This window comes from Oncorhynchus mykiss, chromosome 10 (assembly GCF_013265735.2).
Source record: "Oncorhynchus mykiss isolate Arlee chromosome 10, USDA_OmykA_1.1, whole genome shotgun sequence".
NCBI lineage: Eukaryota > Metazoa > Chordata > Actinopteri > Salmoniformes > Salmonidae > Oncorhynchus > Oncorhynchus mykiss.
Window position 1 is genome coordinate 32658985 of NC_048574.1, and position 19632 is coordinate 32678616.

The window sequence follows — 19632 nt, forward strand, 5'->3', positions numbered from 1 at the left end:
ACCCCAAAGTTTTTTTTTTTTTTTTACTTAAAAAAAATAAATAAATAATTTTTACATATTTTTTTACATTCTCTCTTTGGGCATTCGCTCCAGAGGCTCAAACAATTGTGCACAATTTTCGGGGACCCGTTTTGGCTCGTGAGCGCTACTTTCAAAACTACTGGCTGAAATTTAACAAAACCTTTAACAGATCTTTAAACAAATGTACTTTTCTCACATGCCAAGCCAGTAGCCTGCACTCTGTTTCTTTCTAGCCACTAGGCCCATGGACTCCTGGGTTGTAATTCATTTAATGCACACCATAGCAAAACATTTTGCAACATTAAATGGAAACAAGGGTTTCTTATGTCTTTTTCAGGTAAGTCCCTCCATGGTTCGGCCTGTTTGCTTCAGTTTGGTGCCCATGTTGACTCCTGAGTCCTGACACAGAGCCTTTTCCTGCTCCATCTCTTTCGTTCCGTCCCAGCCCAGCAGTTTCTTAACATTGCTTGCTGTCAGCTCTAATCTCAAACTGTTGATCTAGGGCTGCATTCTTCCCTCGATTACTCGTGGCATGTTGTGCATTAGAGTAGCATCGCCAGATTGGCCACTCGTGTTGTGTGTTACCCATTACGGAGAGAAAGTAGAGGGCGGTAACTTTAATCCTAACTTATGTAACCGACCGTGGTGGTAAAAGGCGAGTCTTTGTGTGGTTAGGATTTTAGTTGTTCATTGTTTGGTTCATTACCTCTTGCAGCTTTAGTGACCTAGAGGGACAGTTTGAGGGGAGGAGATGGGAACATCTTGTCAGTAATCTTCTGCAGAAGGCCTGGCCCCTCTGACCCTAGAAGACTAACATGTCCTTTCTTATATCCCTTTCATACCAAGACAAATCCCCATGTGCTTTACCGTAACATCTTCTTTATACAGTCTTTTGTTTATATCTGAAGGGTTAGGGGGGTAGAAGATACGGTACAGTAAAACATGCCTTGAGACCAATGTAGGCCTAAGCATTTTAGAGCACTTCAATTGAGCTGATTTATGAGTGTCGTCCCATCCAATTAGCATCTGTCAATTACGGATAGGATTACGAATACAAATGTGGCCAGATCAGCACACTCCCACTCCTCACCGGTGCCGCCTACGTGCTTGGATGTATTTAATTAAAGGGGGTATACCCGTGGTAAATAAGGGACTGTTTGAAAGCGGGCCATATTTATTACAGGTAACGTTTTTTTTCGGAAATAGGTATTAGGGTGGCTCACAGGGTTTCCCACCATGGCTTTCTCTAAAGTTGCCATGTATTGTAAACAAAGATTTTTTTTACTTTCAGAATATTGGAAGAACCCCTTCAAAAGGCATCTAACCATCCACAGGGAGAAAATGCACATGAAGGTGCACCAAAATATTTTCTGTCACCCCCCACAATCTTAACTCCTCTATGTACAGAGGTGACTATATTTAAATATGAGTTAGCGACAGGGTAAATATGAATGGCGACAGGGTAAATATGAAGGGCGACAGGGTAAAAATGAAGGGTGACAGGGTAAATATGAATAGCGACAGGGTAAATATGAATAGCGACATTGTCCGCCCCGCCGGTGAGGTACAGGTATGCTGCGAACAGAAGATGTTTATTTGGTTTTCTCACCTTAGCCTCTTTTTCCCTTCCTCTTAGCTGTTGTGTGGTTCTTGTTGTGTACCTGTGACATCATTGCGTTATCTGTAAAACATACAATATATTGCTTTTATATATATTTAAAGGGTATAGATTACTCATGGTGTGAATGTATTCTATTGGTTTCATCTGTGACATCACAGTCACAATTGAATTGATGATTGAGTCGATAGAAGTTCAGTAGAGTAGTTTTAAACTGTGACTTAGAACTATCAAATCATTCAGTAAAAGTATATGTCTGATCAAGTTGTCTCTCTTCTTGCCAACTGTATGTCCCAGGCCTGGCTGTGAGGTGTTTCTGTCGGTCTGTGTATCTGACCTATACAGTATCTGTAGACAGAGGAAGTAGAAGCGGAGGGGGAGACTGGCCAAAAACATTAACAAGGGCCCCAATCTCTTGTCATCTGATATTAGAGCATTTTATAAATGAAACCCATCTTATCACACAGTAAAATAAGTGTTTTGTCAACCTCCTCCTCTACCTCCCTCGTATGTTTTCTTAGATCCAGACTGCACCTCACTTCCTCGCTTTCTCTCTGCAACACAAAAGATTCACAAAAAGTTTCCATGCCTGCAACATCAAGTGGTCTCTCAAAACAAAAAGTACACGGCTGGAACGATATGAGGGGGCGATGAAAAATGCATGCAAACGTACAAAAACCGAAAACCACTGCATACCATTGTGGAAGAATGGAATGGACCCGGGCTTTAAGCTATCTCACCAACCGCTTTGTGAATGAGACAAGCACCCCCAACCGCCAACGCTATATAAGGCAATGAAATGTGTTTTGTTTCGATGTGCCCCTACTCTCCAGGGGGACGTGGATGCTCTCGCTCTCACGCTCGCTCTCTTCCTCGCTCGCTTTCTTTCTCTCTCTCTTTTTGAAACATCAATTTTTTCTTTGCAACTTTTTTTTTTTTTTAATCTCTAAGCCAGATGATACATCTGCCTCTGCTGTTGCTCGGCACTGATTGCGATTGCTGGCCTGTTGCGCTACGTATAAACCATGGTAAATATTTATTTTGAGATCATCAGTTGGGTAAATGAATCCATGAACTGTACGGGCCTTCAGAGCCAGTGCTTTGTGGAGGCCGCTCTGGAAGGAGTTACTACATAGTGGATGTGTTTAAGGTCAGAAAGTCAATGCCATTTGTGTTTATTACAATGCTCATTGATTTTGTCTCAAATCCATCAAAACTTCCTTCTCTCCTCCCTTCAGCTGCGAGAGGCAGCAGAGCAAACAAGAATTCTCTAAAGATTGCTTCCAAGCAGCTTTCTGTTTAGGGAAAATGTTCCATATGAATGTTCAAGAATAGTCTCGTTGGAATCCACATGCTTTTACAGGCATTCATCCACAAACGGATTTAGGGTTTAAGATGTTATGCTTTTCAGATGCCTTTATATCTTAAATCAAGGACTGAATGTCCTTAAGTATCTAAAGTGCGTACTTATTTGAATCGTAACTCCCAGTAATCCCTAGGTGTCATTTTCACTCGTCGTCATGTTGTAGAAAAGGTAAAGTTGTTATGGTTCAGTGTGCTTTCCGGAGGGGTGGGTGCCAGCCTGGTGGTTGCACTGCCCCAGTGAGGGCATAGGGGCCTGGGACTGGTCCACCCCCTCACACCTTGTGATCCAGGGGCCCATGTAGGGCCTGATGTGATATGATGGGCAGGCCCTCCTATCCCCAGACTGGTTGAGCTGATAAGGGTGCAGACATGCGTTAAGGGCTGGGAAGATAACAGCACTCACCTAGGGAAGTGCTATATAAGATTCTTCCATCACAATCACCTCAGACCGATAAAGCTGTCAAAACGGCTTTGCCCTGACGGTTCCAAGGACAATCACCAATGGCTATCGCTATCTTCCCAAGCAGGTTGAAAGGAAGAAAGAAAAAAATGAAAGGAAAGTGAATGGTTGTAGTAGAGTTTCCTCCTTTCTTAGTGTGACATCATTAGGAGTTATGTCTGACCCCACATACTGAAGATACAGGAGTGATGAATGTTGGTCTGGGCTCCATCCTCCTACCACACACAGTAATATCCTGAGGTGTCTGAGGAATAGCTTTAATGCAGGTGCTTCTACACCTGCATTGCTTGCTGTTTGGGGTTTTAGGCTGGGTTTCTGTACAGCACTTTGAGATATCAACTGATGTACGAAGGGCTATGTAAATACATTTGATTTGACTTTAATAAAAATAAAAAAACATGGAAGTAGCTGGAGGCACCATAGATTTGTGGAAATATCTCTGCGAGCTGGATTAGTTTTAAACCGAGCCTATGGAGGGTCAGGCACTAAACCCACTAAAGGAGGCAGTTCCAGGAAGGCTCTGAGGGACTGCATACCTAAGCGTTTTATAGACTGTCCCATAAAGTTACTAAAATCCTCCCACTTTCATGACCACAGGCCCCGTTCTCACTCTGCAACCATAGCCACTTTCCCCACTGCAACCACTACGAACTCCAACCACAAGTGGTTGTTGCATCATAAGAGGGTAGCCGAAGTTGCGTTTTCACTCATCCATATGTAGTCCATGGATTAATACCCAGAGCTGCTGCTCTCACATGGACCACATTCAAGCTCAACCAGTGGGTATGCGCTGCACCTGTGTAACACCCCTCCACCCCCAAAAGTCCAATGATGTATGTAGCCTAGGTGACTTATTGGCAGACAACTAGCTGCCTTGTTCAGTATGGATGGAGGAATGGAGTTTTTAGCCTCACTGATTTAGCCAATTACCTAATTTGAGAAAATGGACTAAAGAAAGCAACAGATATGGGAAACATGAGTAAAGAGGGATGTGTATCTGAAAGGGCTGTAGCTCCACGCCACCCTACTTAATGTAACCTGAGAGAGAGACATGTTTGGACCTACAGTGGGGCAAAAAAGTATTTAGTCAGCCACCAATTCTGCAAGTTCTCCCACTTAAAAAGATGAGGCCTGTAATTTTCATCATAGGTACACTTCAAATATGACAGACAAAATGAGAAAAATTCCAGAAAATCACATTGTAGGATTTTTTATGAATTTATTTGCAAATTATGGTGGAAAATAATTATTTGGTCAATAACAAAAGTTTATCTCAATACTTTGTTATATCCTTTGTTGGCAATGACAGAGGTCAAATGTTTTCTCCATGCATATCTCCTCTAGAGCAGTGATGTTTTGGGGCATGCTTCACAGTAGGTATGGTATTCTTTGGATGCAACTCAGCATTCTTTGTCCTCCACACGCGACGAGTTGAGTTTTTACCAAAAAGTTATATTTTGGTTTCATCTGACCATATGACATTCTCCCAATCTTCTTCTGGATCATCCTAATGCTCTCTAGCAAACTTCAGACAGGCCTGGACATGTACTGGCTTAAGCAGGGGGACACGTCTGGCACTGCAGGATTTGAGTCCCTGGCGGCGTAGTGTTTTACTGATGGTAGGCTTTGTTACTTTGGTCCCAGCTCTCTGCAGGTCATTCACTAGGTCCCCCAGTGTGGTTCTGGGATTTTTGCTCACCGTTCTTGTGATCATTTTGAGATCTTGCATGGAGCCCCAGATCGTGGGAGATTATCAGTGGTCTTGTATGTCTTCCATTTCCAGAGGAACTTCTTAAAGAAGAAGTTACAGGTCTGTGAGAGCCAGAAATCTTGCTTGTTTGTAGGTGACCAAATACTTATTTACCACCATAATTTGCAAATAAATTCATTAAAAATCCTACAATGTGATTTTCTGGAATTTTTCTAATTTTATCTGTCATAGTTGAAGTGTACCTATGATGAAAATTACAGGCCTCTCATCTTTTTAAGTGGGAGAACTTGCACAATTGGTGGCTGACTAAATACATTTTTGCCCCACTGTATTTGGTTACAGTCGCGTACAGAAGAAAGAAGTCTGTAGTCACAATTTTGAAATTGTGGTAAACCGGGAAGACCAAAAGTCTTCTTCTCAGATTTGTGCTCCGAAGTGAGGTGTTGATGAATGAGAGGATGATTGAGGAATTCTAAGAAAGAAACATAGTAGGCTATAGATACATTTTAGACCGAAGATGTGGCTGAATATTCCCATTTAAGTTATACATACTAGAGGAAGGGGATACCACCAACCCTCAGTTTACTTGTTCCCTAATGACAATTTAAAAGACCCCAGAAGTGGAGTATGAAAGATCACGGAGCATTTTGGCACCACTATGGGATTATTCACAGTCCTGGCCCCTTAAGACTCTTTGTGGCTTCCACCAAGTCCACTGATTCAGCCCAAAGCCAGGAGAACTCTGCAATCTGAGGCTACAAGCTGTGAAAATGCACTGTATGTTTTGGCAGGGGTTTTGGCGCCTTGATTGACAGAAGACTACACGTAGTGGTTTGGGTCAGGAATCTGCCTTAACATTATCTGGGTTAAGAAGTGCTGCAAACACAGGCCAGGTCAGGCAGCGTGTACTAAGGTTTCTCCTAGGGATTGACTAGCAGCGATTGGGGGGATGGAGATATGAGGAGTATGGAACAGCCCACTCCTGACAGAGGTGGAATGATGTGGCTGGAAAAATGGTGGGTTGGGGCATGGAGGGAATGGGGGCTGAAGTGGTCCCATTGAGGGAACATGGTGAAGGAGAATTTCACTAACGAGAAATGAAAAGCACATCTCCATCAGGAGACCAGACCCCAGACCAGACGGTAGAGCCATTCATACTGTAGATGAGAGGGACTGAATCTGGAACTGCCGGCCACACTGCCACATCTAACACTTATCTCCTATTGAGCGTGTCTGTAAATTAGACAAAACCAGGATGGTTTCGAGTCTCTGACAATATTATTGCTAATGGCTGCCTTCCTCTTGTGTGTGTGAGAAGGACCCTCAGATCTCAGCCTGGTGTGATGGTTGTCTGTTCCTCTTAAACCATGTCGCTGGGGCTGCTGTGTTGTGGGGAGCAGCTTGGTCTCCCTCACTCCCCATGAGGCCTGGAGCTGTTGAAACCATACTTGGAGAGTTGATCAAGTCTGTGATTGATAGCTGCAATAAAGTTCTGGCTTGTCTTTTGGTATTGTTGTTATTGTTCCCTCCCTATCTCTCCAGAGAGGACAATGAATGAATGAATGGCGTTAGTATCCAAAGGTTTTGGGAAAGTCTTCCGTGTTTGTGGTGAGTGTTTTATTAAATGGTCCGTTGAGGTTTCTCTCAGTGGTCTGACTTTAATACTTTCAGGTCCATAGGGCAACATTTGATCCTTAAATCGTGGTTAGCTATATTAGAAAATAATAGTGACTAAAATACTGGTGGGTTATTTGTGGTTAATGGGTATTTAAGAACTTGATACGTCCCCTGAGTCTGTAGGAATACATCTGAAGACTCATTTTAATGAACTTTGTTCTTTCAATGTTCTCAATAACCGCTTTGTCCTTTGTTCCTTTGGAACCTTCATTAACTTTGAGACATTTGGAGACAACACGGCACAACAATGTAGATTAAACCCCGGTAAATCAGGAAGTGAAACAATGAGGGAAAGAAATCATCGCCACAGAGTTAAGAACCCCATGTGGTCCATCATAACTCATACCTCCTCCCTCTGCCCTCCAAACAAACCTAACTAACATTAACAAATAGCACAGCGAATAAACATGCTAACAAGATGGCTGACATTACACTGTCCGGAGTGTCCGCCCTCTGTTCTTGTGTGTTTATTTATTTAGCCTACTGATATAAATCTGTCAGCATCACATTCAAGCATCCTCTATTATACAGTACATGTCTATTGAGTTCCTGAGGTGAAGAGCCTAAGCTCCTATCCTGATGTTGTTCCTCCCTGTACTTTCCAGGCTCCACACGGCCCAGAGAGCCATCAAGCAGACCCAGGTGACCGTGCAGAAGATCGGCAAGGATATTGAGGAGAAACTGAGGACGACAACGGCCTGCACCAAGCGTGTGAGTCAGCCAGCAAAATACAGATCTTCCACTGATCTCTTCTCATCTGCAACTCATTCTCTTGCAAACCCATTATCTACGTCGTGCCAGTATCACGTGTTTATGTGCTAACTACAATAGTCAGTTAGTTAGATGAGACCTCTGGCTATGAGAACTGAAATATACTTATTTAAATTGTATTTAAGATAATTGTGCTGAACCAGATCAGCAGCTACTCCTGTATTCAGCCAAAACGACCACCTCTAACCCTCTATTGCAGGGGGGCTTTTTAACAAGACACCCACGATTTGTCTTTATCCTTGAGTCAAATCAAAACTAATAGAAAGCAAGCATATTTAACATTTTTGGAATTTGCAGCCACACTGCTGTGAAAATGGAGCGGTAATCCTAGGTTTTGAATGTTGTGTTTATTGTAAGTGCACACTTCACAAGCTCCTGTTATAAAAGCCCTGAGGCTCTTGACACCTCCATGTTTTGGTGCTCAAGGTATATGCTACACTATTACGTTAAAAGCAGATTTGTGCAGATAGGATTTAACCCCCCTGCCCCCCTCCTCCACAGCTTTCTTTTAAAGCGGGGATGGGCAACTTTGAGTTGGGTGGAGGCCACAAGAAATCTGAACTCTTCATGGGGGGGCTGTAGTGGCTCATGTGTCTGCGTACCCACATCCATACCCATACATGCAGTCAACTGATTTTTGCAATCAATCTATTTGTGCAGTTAAACTACATAACTCTCTTAACTAAATGCATTCAACCAGTAGCCAGGGCCGGCCCCAGCCTTTTGGGGGCCCTAAAAGAGATTTGTTTATTGGGCCTCCCCTTGCCTGGCTACCCAGACTCCTTGCTACCACCAAATGTTACGTCGTGCCCACAGAGGTTAGTTTCCTATCCACTATGAGTCTGGATCTGAGTACCTCCCCGACCCTTCACCGAATGCGAACACATTCAGGACCGTCTGATTGTTCCAGAAATCGATGGGTTGTACCAGACCCAGTACACACGTAGTTTTGGTTAGAGACAATCCATTCGCTAATGACTTTGTTTTGTACAACGCCCCTCATGCCCCACAAACGACTTCAGTGATGGCGGTTTCAGACTGAAGTATGTTGCGACCGACAGAGCAGCGGAAGAATTGAGTGTGAGTCGTCAGGCTAGGCCACTCCACGTCGTGGCAAAACCTTTTACTGGGCCCCAGTCTTGGCAATGGAGACAAAATGTTACGTTTGAAAGTACATTTCCTGCAATTTTGCTATTGGGTGAAGAGAACATGTTGCAATTTTGCCATGGGCACAGAGAAAAAATGTGCCGTTTTTAAAGCTTATTTCCTGTAATTTCACATATTTGTCCATGACTTATGCCATGTTAATATGATATCTGAGTGAGAGTGACTAACAAAATCAATGGGGGGCACCTGGAGGTCAGTGCCCCTGGGCACATGCCCTGCGTGCCCAGTCAGTATTACTTCAATTTTAGGGAACTGGCTGGACTAACTTACCGATCTAAAAATTCTTATCTGACAGGGCTCATTGAGTGACCGTCAGCGACTGCCAAAACAAGGACACCATATCTGTAGGAGTGTGGCGGCAGTCTGAGGAGACTGCTCCAACAGTCTCTTCTTGTTGTTCACCTCAACACCTCAGACATCTGTCACCCTCTATCTGTCTCTCAGCCTTTTGATATCTAAATGTTGTGTTCTTTACCGTTGAATTAGTCTGACTACTTACCAGCACCCTCAGGCAGTCCGATGATGAAGGCCCACACACACACAGAGCACAACTCTCCTATTGAAACGGGCTTGTGGCTGGTACTTCACCTCAATGAAACATTCCAAGGCTTTTCAGAGTTCACCTCAGCTAATAAATCATGTTATACCTCCTTCAGATCAGCTCAGCCCCCGCTGCTCTCTCTGTGTACTGTAGCTTAGACCGCTCCTTTTAATATCATGTTATTGAGTTAGTGGTTTCAAAAGAGGGGAGCATTGTGTGTGTCTTACACTGGGTCTCCCTCTCTGTGTGTGAATTCTCTCTGTTAGTATCCCTCTCTCCCTCAGTCTGCCCACGCCTTCTCTTGTCTGTGTGGGATCAAAGAGTGCAGAGGTGAGGCCACCACCACGGCCCACCGTGGCCCTTTCACCCTCTCACCCACACTCTGCCATTGATCTCCAGGGTTACGGCCAGGTTATTCCTCTGTCGCTGTTGACTCAGCTGACCGACAGAGTCTTTGATGTCCTGGGGCCCTTCAAACAGGCTGTAGGACATGCATGCACAAATGAAAGCACACACACCATGCACACACACACACACACAGGTAGGTGCGCATTTACGCACACGCACACACACACACACACTCACGCAAACACACACGTGTGCATGCACACACACAGTCACGTATTCGCATGCACACACACACACACACACACACACACACACACACACACACACACACACACACACACACACACACACAGGCACATATTCGCATGCACACACAGACTACATACAACACACACACATTGGCCACACCCTACCTGTCAACTCTGGACCACAGGAGGGCGGTGGTTCGTGGTTAACACGCGAGCTGCAGCATTCCTGCACTACATATGGGCTGTGACACTCAGGGAGATGGAAGTTTTATCTGGCCTGTCTGAGGGACTGACACCCGCTCTTTTCCTACAAAAGCCTCATAAGACCTCGATAAGAGGCCTATCAGCGTTTACTCTGATCCTGGCTGCGATCACCGTCTCTGTGTCTGTCTGTGTTTGTGTGTGTTGATACCACATGCTGCTCTAGACAACTGGCAAAATAAAGGTGCTCTCTAAGGTTAATTTTTGGTGAGTCGGAGGATGGAAGAATGCAGGACTGATTGGGAGCATCATATCAAGCAGCCAGACTGGGAAAGGAGAGAGCTGCTCAGGCACCTTGGTGGTGGATTATGATACCGATCAGAGGAATCGAAGGGGGTTTGAGATGGAGGAGGATGAGCGCTATTCGCTGTATACCTGTCGCAAGACCCACTGCTTGTTGTTTATTTATAAAACACTGTTAGGCCTCACTCCCCCCTATCTGATATACCTACTGCAGCCCTCATCCTCCACATACAACACCCGCTCTGCCAGTCACATTCTGTTAAAGGTCCCCAAAGCTCACACATCCCTGGGTTGCTCGTCTTTTCAGTTCGCTGCAGCTAGTGACTGGAACAAGCTGCAACAAACACTCAAACTGGACAGTTATCGCAATCTCTTCATTCAAAGACTCAATCATGGACACTCTTACTGACAGATGTGGCTGCTTTGCGTGATGTATTGTTGTCTCTACCTTCTTGCCCTTTGTGCTGTTGTCTGTGCCCAATAATGTCTGTACCATGTTTTGTGCTGCTACCATGTTGTTGTCATGTGTTGCTGCCATGCTATGTGGTTGTCTTCGGTCTCTCCTTTATGTTGTTGTTGTCCTTTTTTTAAACATATTTTTTATCCCAGCCCCCGTCCCCACAGGAGGCCTTTTGGTAGGCCGTCATCGTAAATAAGAATTTTAACTGACTTGCCTAGTTAAATAAAATAAAATAAAAATCCCTCTATCCATCCATCCATCCATCCATCCATCCCTCTCTCTCTCTCCTCTTATCTTCCCCACCTATGTGCCCAGCGAAGGAGCAAGCGCTGTTCTTCATTTGGGGTAGTACATCCAGGGCTGGAGGGGTCCTCCCAAAAGGGTCTTAAATGAACCCCAGATAGAGTGAGATGTTAGGGGCTGATGGAGACACCCTGTGGTGGCTGGACATGTTGACTAATGACCTGCATACTGAGAGCTCTATCCAGGTCTACCCAGGCCATGGAGCATGTGGTGAGCTAGATGTCACCCGACACTCGGTGTTAGGAGGGAGAGTCATCTGGTGTTGATGCCAGCACTGTGTGTGTATGACCCTGAACCACCTCCTCCCAACACCAAAAGCCTGCTAGGATACTTATGGTGTACTGTACAATTTCTGAGATGGTACCACATTTATCACGTCACCTCCACAATAGTTTGTGTCTCATGATAATTTTTCATATGCCCCTTCCTTCCCTCCAATCGAGACCATTTGGAAGCCATCTGGAAACACACACAAACACACAGCACAGCTTCACTCTTACTGCTCTGACAGTCTGCAGTGTTTGATATGGTGATAGACTGGAACGTCAGGCTGTGTTTATTACCCTCATGGGGCTATAGGGCTACCCATTCATTCACAGCAGGATTCAGTCTGTCTGTCCACTCAGATGTAATCATTGTCTTGTGTTTCACTGGCCCTGCCCCCTCCGTCACCCCTGTGCCCTGCAGTTCCTCCCTCAGACATGATCAATCTACAGCCAGCTGTCTACCGACCAGGGAAGAGAAGGGGTTATCTTCTACCTGGAATGGCCTTGGATGGTTAGGACTGTCATACGATGCCTAACTGTAACTCAATGCTCCCCTCCCCACCAAGAAGGTGAAGTTAGGAAGACAAGAATGTTGGATAGTCTGAAGCTGTCAAATGAAAGGAGTGCTAAGAGGATGCTCCCTCTTCCTCTTCAGACTTTCTGACTCCAGTCTTGCTAAAGCCCTGCTAAAGACAAAGCCTGTCTTTACAAACACACTCTGCAGTGTAAGAGAGAACGCCAGAAATTCGGTTCGTCACGATACCAGTATCTCTATACTTGGATGCATCGTGGCAAGGAAACAAAGCCTGAAGCAGATGTAGTTGTTTTTTTAGAAACAAACAGCATTATGTTGTCACATTTGTTTATTTGGCAAGCTATAGCACCCATAATTTTACATGAAGTAGGTTTTTATAAGACCATAGAGTTTAGTCTAATTTGTGTTTTTATTTTTTTGCCATGGAAAATCTGCTATCGTAGTATCGCGATACTAGTATTGTGATAACCTTACTAGAAATGAAGCTCCCATCAGGACAAGTCTGTTGGTTAGTCTGCAGCTGACATGAGTGAATAGGTGATGTTGGTGGTCTCTTATCTTCCTCTCCTCCTAGACTTTGACTCAGCTCTGATAAAGCCCAAGCCTTTCTTAACATACAGCCTTCAATGTAAGAATAAAGGGCAGAAGTGAGGAAGTTCTAGTCAGGATGTGGCAGCTAAGGGCCCAGCCTCTTCTCTCCTGACTGCAGTCAGCTTTGCTCCAGGCCTTAGTGAGGGTTCAGCCACAATGTCCGTCCCAGAAGGAACCCTTCACAAAGCACACTCAGCCTAACCCATCGGCACGGATTCCTACCTCCACAAACGCAAGTGCATCCTGCTCTTGTCCACAACTTCTATCAGATACCATTTTGCTGCATAACATCCTGGTCCTTCACACCAGTTAGTGTGGTATTGTTTCTCTCGCTTGACAGTGACCTTATCTCACTTTTGCCCTCTGCATGAGGGAGATTTTACCGTAATTCTATTACCAAACTGTATCTGCACAGTTTTTCCAATAAATGTTAACAAAATATTTTTATTTACTGTGTAAATAGTTAAAAGTAGTCATTGTGCATAGAGTTGTATGGTTTGAAATCAATGGTTTTTGTTTGGCATACATTTTGAAATTAAAAATCGTAGTGTAAGTGTAATTCCGTTACCGTGGAATTTCTCATGAGGATCTCCGATTTCTCTCGTGGAGGCTGTTTTAGGGGTTGTTTTGAAATAATTTGTTTGAGGGAGGGAGGGATCAGCCAATGAAGTTGCAAGTCCCACTCAGTTGACTAAATTAAAATGGTGGAAGCCCTCAATGGCGCTGCCCATGCAAATATATTATTTTGGCCACTAGAGTCCTCTGTCATTCTCTGTGGGCCCCACTTGTCTTCGCTCATCCAGGATTACCCGTGTCTTTTGGGTTAGTAGAGGCGTATTGAATGAGTTCGTTACGTGATTGGCCCTAGATTACATGGTTTGTTCTACAGGACCTAATGGGGGTATGGTGGTAGGCGGGGACAATTAAAAGCACTTGCTGTGGTGAATCGCTATGTATTCTCTTTCTGTTTATCCATTTTCTCTTCCTTGATCTTTCGTCTCTTTTCTATCTCTTTCTTTTCAAATGTTTCTCTCTCTCTCCATACCCGCCTCTGTTTGCAGAAGAAGGAGCGGGAGTGTATGCAGCTGCGCCTGGGAACGCTACGCAGTGAGCTGGAGAGACAGAGGAAAGCGCTGGGCCGGGAGACAGACCTGCGGCAGAAGGAGAAAGCAGTGCTTCAGAAGAAAGGTAAATGGCATTTGGAGTTGCACCTTAAGACACAATAGACAGGCATTTCCACAAGGCCACAATTTTAAATTGCGTACATTGTGGAACTGGGGGTTCACATGGGATTGTATTCCTAATACGTGCTTTACACAGGGTGCGTTCTAAACAGCACCCTATTCCCTATATAGCTCACACTACTTTTGGCCAAAAGTAGTTCAATACAAAGGAAACATGTGGCCATTTGGAACGCAACCCACAGACAGGTACACTTTGGGTCAGCCAACAGCTATTCTTGGTGTGCTCTACTGTATTTTACTGCATATTCCACTCCAAACATTTACAGTAGAGTACACTACAGCACCTCACATACAGGAAACCTCTTTCACTGTTGAACGTCTGGAGGCTCTGAGTCACTCCTTCACGGTGACTGTTTTCCCTGGCCGTGTGACACTTTCGGACAGAGAAATGTCTTTGCCGGGCAGCCAAGTTGTCCTACCAGGGCCGGTAAAGTAAATCCTTTGCCTTTTATGGTGTCATTCAGCCAATTATATGGGTTGAATAACTGCAGGTTGTATCATGTCTGGGATGGGTGGGTTTGTTTTATAGGCCAGTTTACTGCTGCATATCTGGTATGGCCACAGGGAAATAAAACACCAAGCAGAGTTCATATCCACACCACCATACCATGATGGACACGCACAGACAGGTTCATGCACTCACACAATCAGACACGCATATATACATATACTGTACACGTGCAAATGTATCATTCTCTGACTCTCTGACCCCCTCTCTCCAGGTCCCTCCCTCCTACCTCTTCTGTTTTCTCTGAACAGTATGTTTTTGTATTTGTTTAACATCAGGGTAGGGTGGGTTCTGAGAGGACTTGGGTGGACTAAGGCTCTGAGGGATCCAAGCTCTGTGTTTGGCCAAGGGGCTAGCTTAATTCTCCCTAAGATGACTTCTGTTAATGATTGGCTGGCCGTCTGCACTGCAGCACATCATCCCTGCACACACTGTGTTCTTAACATCCAGGCTCACACACAGTAAGCCAACCAACATGCATGGACGAACGCACACACACTACAAGGAGGGGTCAAGGAAAGGTTCTCTTTGTGTCCCTGTCCTGATGAATGGACCTTAATCCTCTGTCACCACTCAGACCACTGCTGGAGGGAAATCCTGGCCACAAATAGAGAATGTCCTTTGTGAAGAGAGGACAGGTGCTTATTTAAACGAACAAGGAAAAGTACCTGGTAGTAGATAAGAGCAGGATAGATATGTATGGTTTCCATGGTAACACCATCATTTGACTCACCTCAGTAAACTACTAGGACCAGAGAGCCTTGTCATTAGCTCCAGTCTCTGTCCACCCCATGCTACCCACTAGGCTACATTATATTGAGCTTTTCTGAAACTGTGTCGGAATCACATCTGCACTGTCTGTTTCCAATCCTCAGTCATTTCTGTGAAATGACTGTTTTTCTGACGATCCCCTTTACTGTCAACAAATGGGGGTAAAACACAAATGTACAGTACTGGGGTGGCGTGTGTGTGTGTGTGAGGGTAGTGATGGGTTGGGGGTTTCATGAGTCTTGTGTAATATTGCCACAGGTATGTGATGAATGCTATGAAGCTGGTAGACACTGTGCATGCGTGAGTGAGTGAGTGCGCCGCGCTTGGCCACTATGACTGTGTGAAGATACAGCATACGGGAGAGCACCAGGGTAAGTTAACAGGCTGTCCAATGGCTGCTGATTTGCTATGATGGTGGACTGCATGCATCCCTGTGTGTGTAAGAGGACTGAGCAGAGCTGTAATTCTTTGCAGAGACAAAGCCCAGAGAAAACTGAGCATTATTTTAACCTTAACCCCCACAGTCCTCTGCTTAATCATGCTGTCCCAATTATTATTATTTTAACTCCTACTTCTCTGCTTTTCAACATCTTTCTTTCGTCCTTTAGACTGAACGGGCTCAGAGGGGTCACAATTTCCTCTCACCTAATTTTCCCCTCTACCACCTTGAGCAGCTGTTATAAATTAGGGTGGTAAAAAGTATTTATCGTGGTTATTAACAGTAGTTATTTTCCCTCTCTGCCGCGGCACAGAGGCGACTGTAGGCCAATAAACGTCAGTGGCGGAGTTAGTTACCCAGAGTTAAGAGTCATGATTTATAAAGTGGCGAGAGATGTGGGGGGGTATCTATCACTGGACTTAGCTCAGCTCTCTGGTCCCCCACTAAACCTATCAACAGTATACCCACAGTCACCAGCTCCCTCAGCTGCACAGTGACCATGTTGAATTATTGAGGGCGAGAGAGGGCGACTGTGACTGACATTTTTACTAATGAGTGATAGAGTGGTATTACTGGACTGGAGGGGGCCTATAAGAGCCAGTAGGAGCAACTTGAGAGACATCTCTTTCTCTTGTTATTTCTCTCGCCCTCTCTTTCAATCTCTTTCAGCCTTTTTTTTCTCTCTACACTTAACATTGTGTGTGTGAGAGACTTGAAGGGGTTTGATGACGACAAGGCCGGTCTGCTGGATCGCTTTGTGTTGAAAACTCAAGATGTTCTCCAGGCCTTTCATCAGGGCAGAGGAGAGAAGGATGGAGAGAGTTTAGCAGGGCTGTGGAAAAGGAGGGCTTATTGAAGGGCAGACATCCTGTCTTGTACCAACATGGGCCACAACAGTCACGTCCTCCATCGTTACACAGTAACACACCCTGTCCTTGCTTCATGATTTTATCCCCTTCTTCCTCCACATTTCCTTTGCTCTCTCTCCCTCCAACTCTCTCTTACTCTCTCCCCCCTCTCTCTCCCTCTCTACTCTTTACTGAGATGGAAAGAGGTAGCTCTTTATTGTAGGGTGTGTGGGTGTTTTTCCACCCGTGACATAGAGGTAGCGAAGGCGGATATTATTATTTTGTCTCTGAAGGGCGAACACAACAACATTGGAGAGTGGTGAAAGATCAACATCTCTAAAGCTGTGTGACGTAGCCAAACAGCACCACAGGGTAGCCCTCCACACACACACGTTTTTACACAGTCTCCATTTGTTTTAGTTTGGCAGCAGAGGCTTGATGCCTAGGAGACTGGGGTGGAGGGGTAGTAGTCGTGGTTCCATAAAAGCCAGGGCAAGCTAAGGGCCTATGCAGGTGAAGTAGGCCTTTAGAAAGCTGTTTTCAAGTCTTTGCTTAAACCAAAAGGGCTGGCTATTCTGTTCCATTCCAGACAGTAATTCTTATCATTCTTAATCTGATGAAGATTTATCCCTGGCCTCTGAACCTCCCCTTCGCTCATCCTCCATGTACCCCCCCCCCCCCCATATCCTCCCTGCCACCCCGCTTTGGTGTTTCTGTCTGGGCATAACAACTTTGACATGTAGCATGAAGTGGAAGAGCGGGTCATTTGAACCAACTGGGTTTGAAGTTGTGTGTATTGGAGCCACTCTATCTATGCTGCGTTCAGCCTGTCAACAGTGGTGTACATGGGATGGTTGGGAGGGAGTTGGGGTTTGTATTTATGCTTCTCTTTATTTGACTAAATGTTTATTTACAAAAGTAAAACAAATCCTGCCATCATTATTCATGTGTAGCTGTTTTATGTGCTGTGTGTGGGGAGGAAATGTTTTTTTTTCCTGATCAAAGTAGCAGTGTGAAGTTACCAGTGTTTAATGGAGAAGGCATCAGACCAACAATTTCTACCAGTATGTGTTTCATGTGCAACCAGAGGAAAAAACTCTAGACCACCTTTACTCTACACACAGAAACGCATACAAAGCTCTCCCTCACCCTCCATTTGGAAAATCTGACAATAATTCTATCCTCCTGATTCTTGCTTACAAGCAGAACCTAAGGCAGGAAGTACCAGTGACTTGCTCAATACGGAAGTGGTCTCATGACGCAGATGTTAACCTACTGGACTGTTTTACTAGCACAGACTGAAATATGTTCCAGGATTCATCTGATGGCATTAAGGAGTATACCACCTCAGTCACCGGCTTCATCAATAAGTACATCGACTACGTCATCCCCACTGTGACGGTATGTACATATCCCAACCAGAAGCCATGGATTACAGGCAACATCTGCATCGAGCTAAAGGCTAGAGCTGCCGCTTTCAAGGAGCGGGAAACTAATCCGGGCGTTTATAAGAAATCCCACTATGCCCTCAGATGAACCATCAACCAGGCAAAGCGTCAATACAGGATTAAGATTGAATTCTACTGCACCGGCTCTGACACTCGCCAGATGTGGTAGGGCTTGCAAACTATTACGGACTACAAAGGGAAGCCCAGCCGCGAGCTGTCCAGTTAAACGAGCCGACCAGATGAGCTGAATGATTTACGTGCACTTCAAGGCAAGCAACACTGAAGCATGCATGAGAGCACCAGCTATTACGGATGACTGTGTGATCATGCTTTCCGTAGCCGATGTAAGACCTTTAAACAGGTCAACATCCACAAGGCTGCAGGGCCAGACGGATTACCAGGATGTGTACTCCAAGCATGCGCTGACCAACTGGTCTTCACTGACATTTTCAACCTCTCCTTGAGTCTGTAATACCTAAATGTTTCAAGCAGACCACTATAGTCCCTGTTCCCAAGAACACAGAGGTAACCTGCCTAAATGACTACCGACCCGTAGCACTCATGTCTGTAGCTATAAAGTGCTTTGAAAGGACTGTTATGGCTCACATCAACACCATCATCCCAGAAACCCTAGACCCAACTCCAATTTGTGTAATGCCCCAACAGATCCACAGATGATGCAATCTCTATTGCACTCCACACTGCCCTTTGACTACAGCTCAGCGTTCAACACCATAGTGCCCTCAAAGCTCATCACTAAGCTATGGACCTTGGGACTAAACACCTCCCTCTGCAACTGGATCCTATACTTCCTGATGGGCCGCCTCCCGGTAGTAAGGGTAGGCAACAACATGTCAAGAAGATGATCGTGGACTACAGGAAAAGGAGGACACCACCATTCTCATAGACGGGGTTGTAGTGGAACAGGTTGAGAGCTTTAGGTTCCATGGTGTCCACATCACCAACAAACTATCACTCCAAGACAGTTGTGAAGAGGGCATGACAAAGCCTATTCCCCCTCAGGAGACTGAAAAGATTTGTCAATGGTCCTCAGATCCTTAAGTTCTACAGCTCCACCATCAAGAGCTTCCTGACCGATTGCATCACCGCCTGGTATGTCAACTGCTCAGCCTCTGACCGCAAGGCTCTACAGAGGGTAGTGCATATGGCCCAGTACATCACTAGGGTCAAGCTTCCTGCCATCCATGACTTCTATATTAGGCGGTGTCAGAGGAAGGCCCTAAAAAATTGGCAAAGACTCCAGTCACCATAGTCGTAGACTGTTCTCTCTGCTACCGCACGGCAAGTGCTAACGGAGCGCCAAGTCTAGGTCCAAAAGGCTTCTTATGAGCTTCCACCCCCATGCCATAAGACTGCTCAACAGCTAATCAAATGGCTACCCAGACTATTTGCGTTGACCATCCCCCCATTTTTTTTGTTATGCCGCTGCTACTCTTATCTATGCATAGTCACTTTACCCCTACCTACTTGTGCATATTAGCTCAATTACCTTGACTAACCTGTGCCCCCGCACATTGACTCTACCAGTACCCCCTGTATACAGCCTCGTTATTGTGCTCTTAGTTTTACAAAATTTTGTTCATTTTGTAAACATTTTCTTAACTCTTATTTTTCTTAACTGCATTGTTAGTTAAGGGCTGGTAAGTAAGCATTTCATGGTAAGGTATTTGGTATTCTGTTTTGATTTGAACAATCACACATCTAGATACTAGTGCAAATTCACCAGAACAGAACACACCTGGTAATTTACCACATTTTCTCTCTCTC

The 19632-nt window shown here is 45.0% G+C and overlaps 1 protein-coding gene across 2 annotated transcripts in view; it reads left to right on the forward strand.

Moving 5' to 3' along the window:
• The window catches only part of LOC110533664 (UV radiation resistance-associated gene protein), a 140363-nt gene that overhangs the window by 19415 nt on the left and 101316 nt on the right, over window positions 1-19632 (forward strand). For both annotated transcript variants that reach the window (XM_021618096.2, XM_021618097.2), the window contains exons 7-8: window positions 7458-7563; window positions 13648-13774. In XM_021618096.2, coding sequence (XP_021473771.2) covers window positions 7458-7563; window positions 13648-13774 — 233 coding nt within the window. The remainder of the gene's footprint in view (window positions 1-7457; window positions 7564-13647; window positions 13775-19632) is intronic.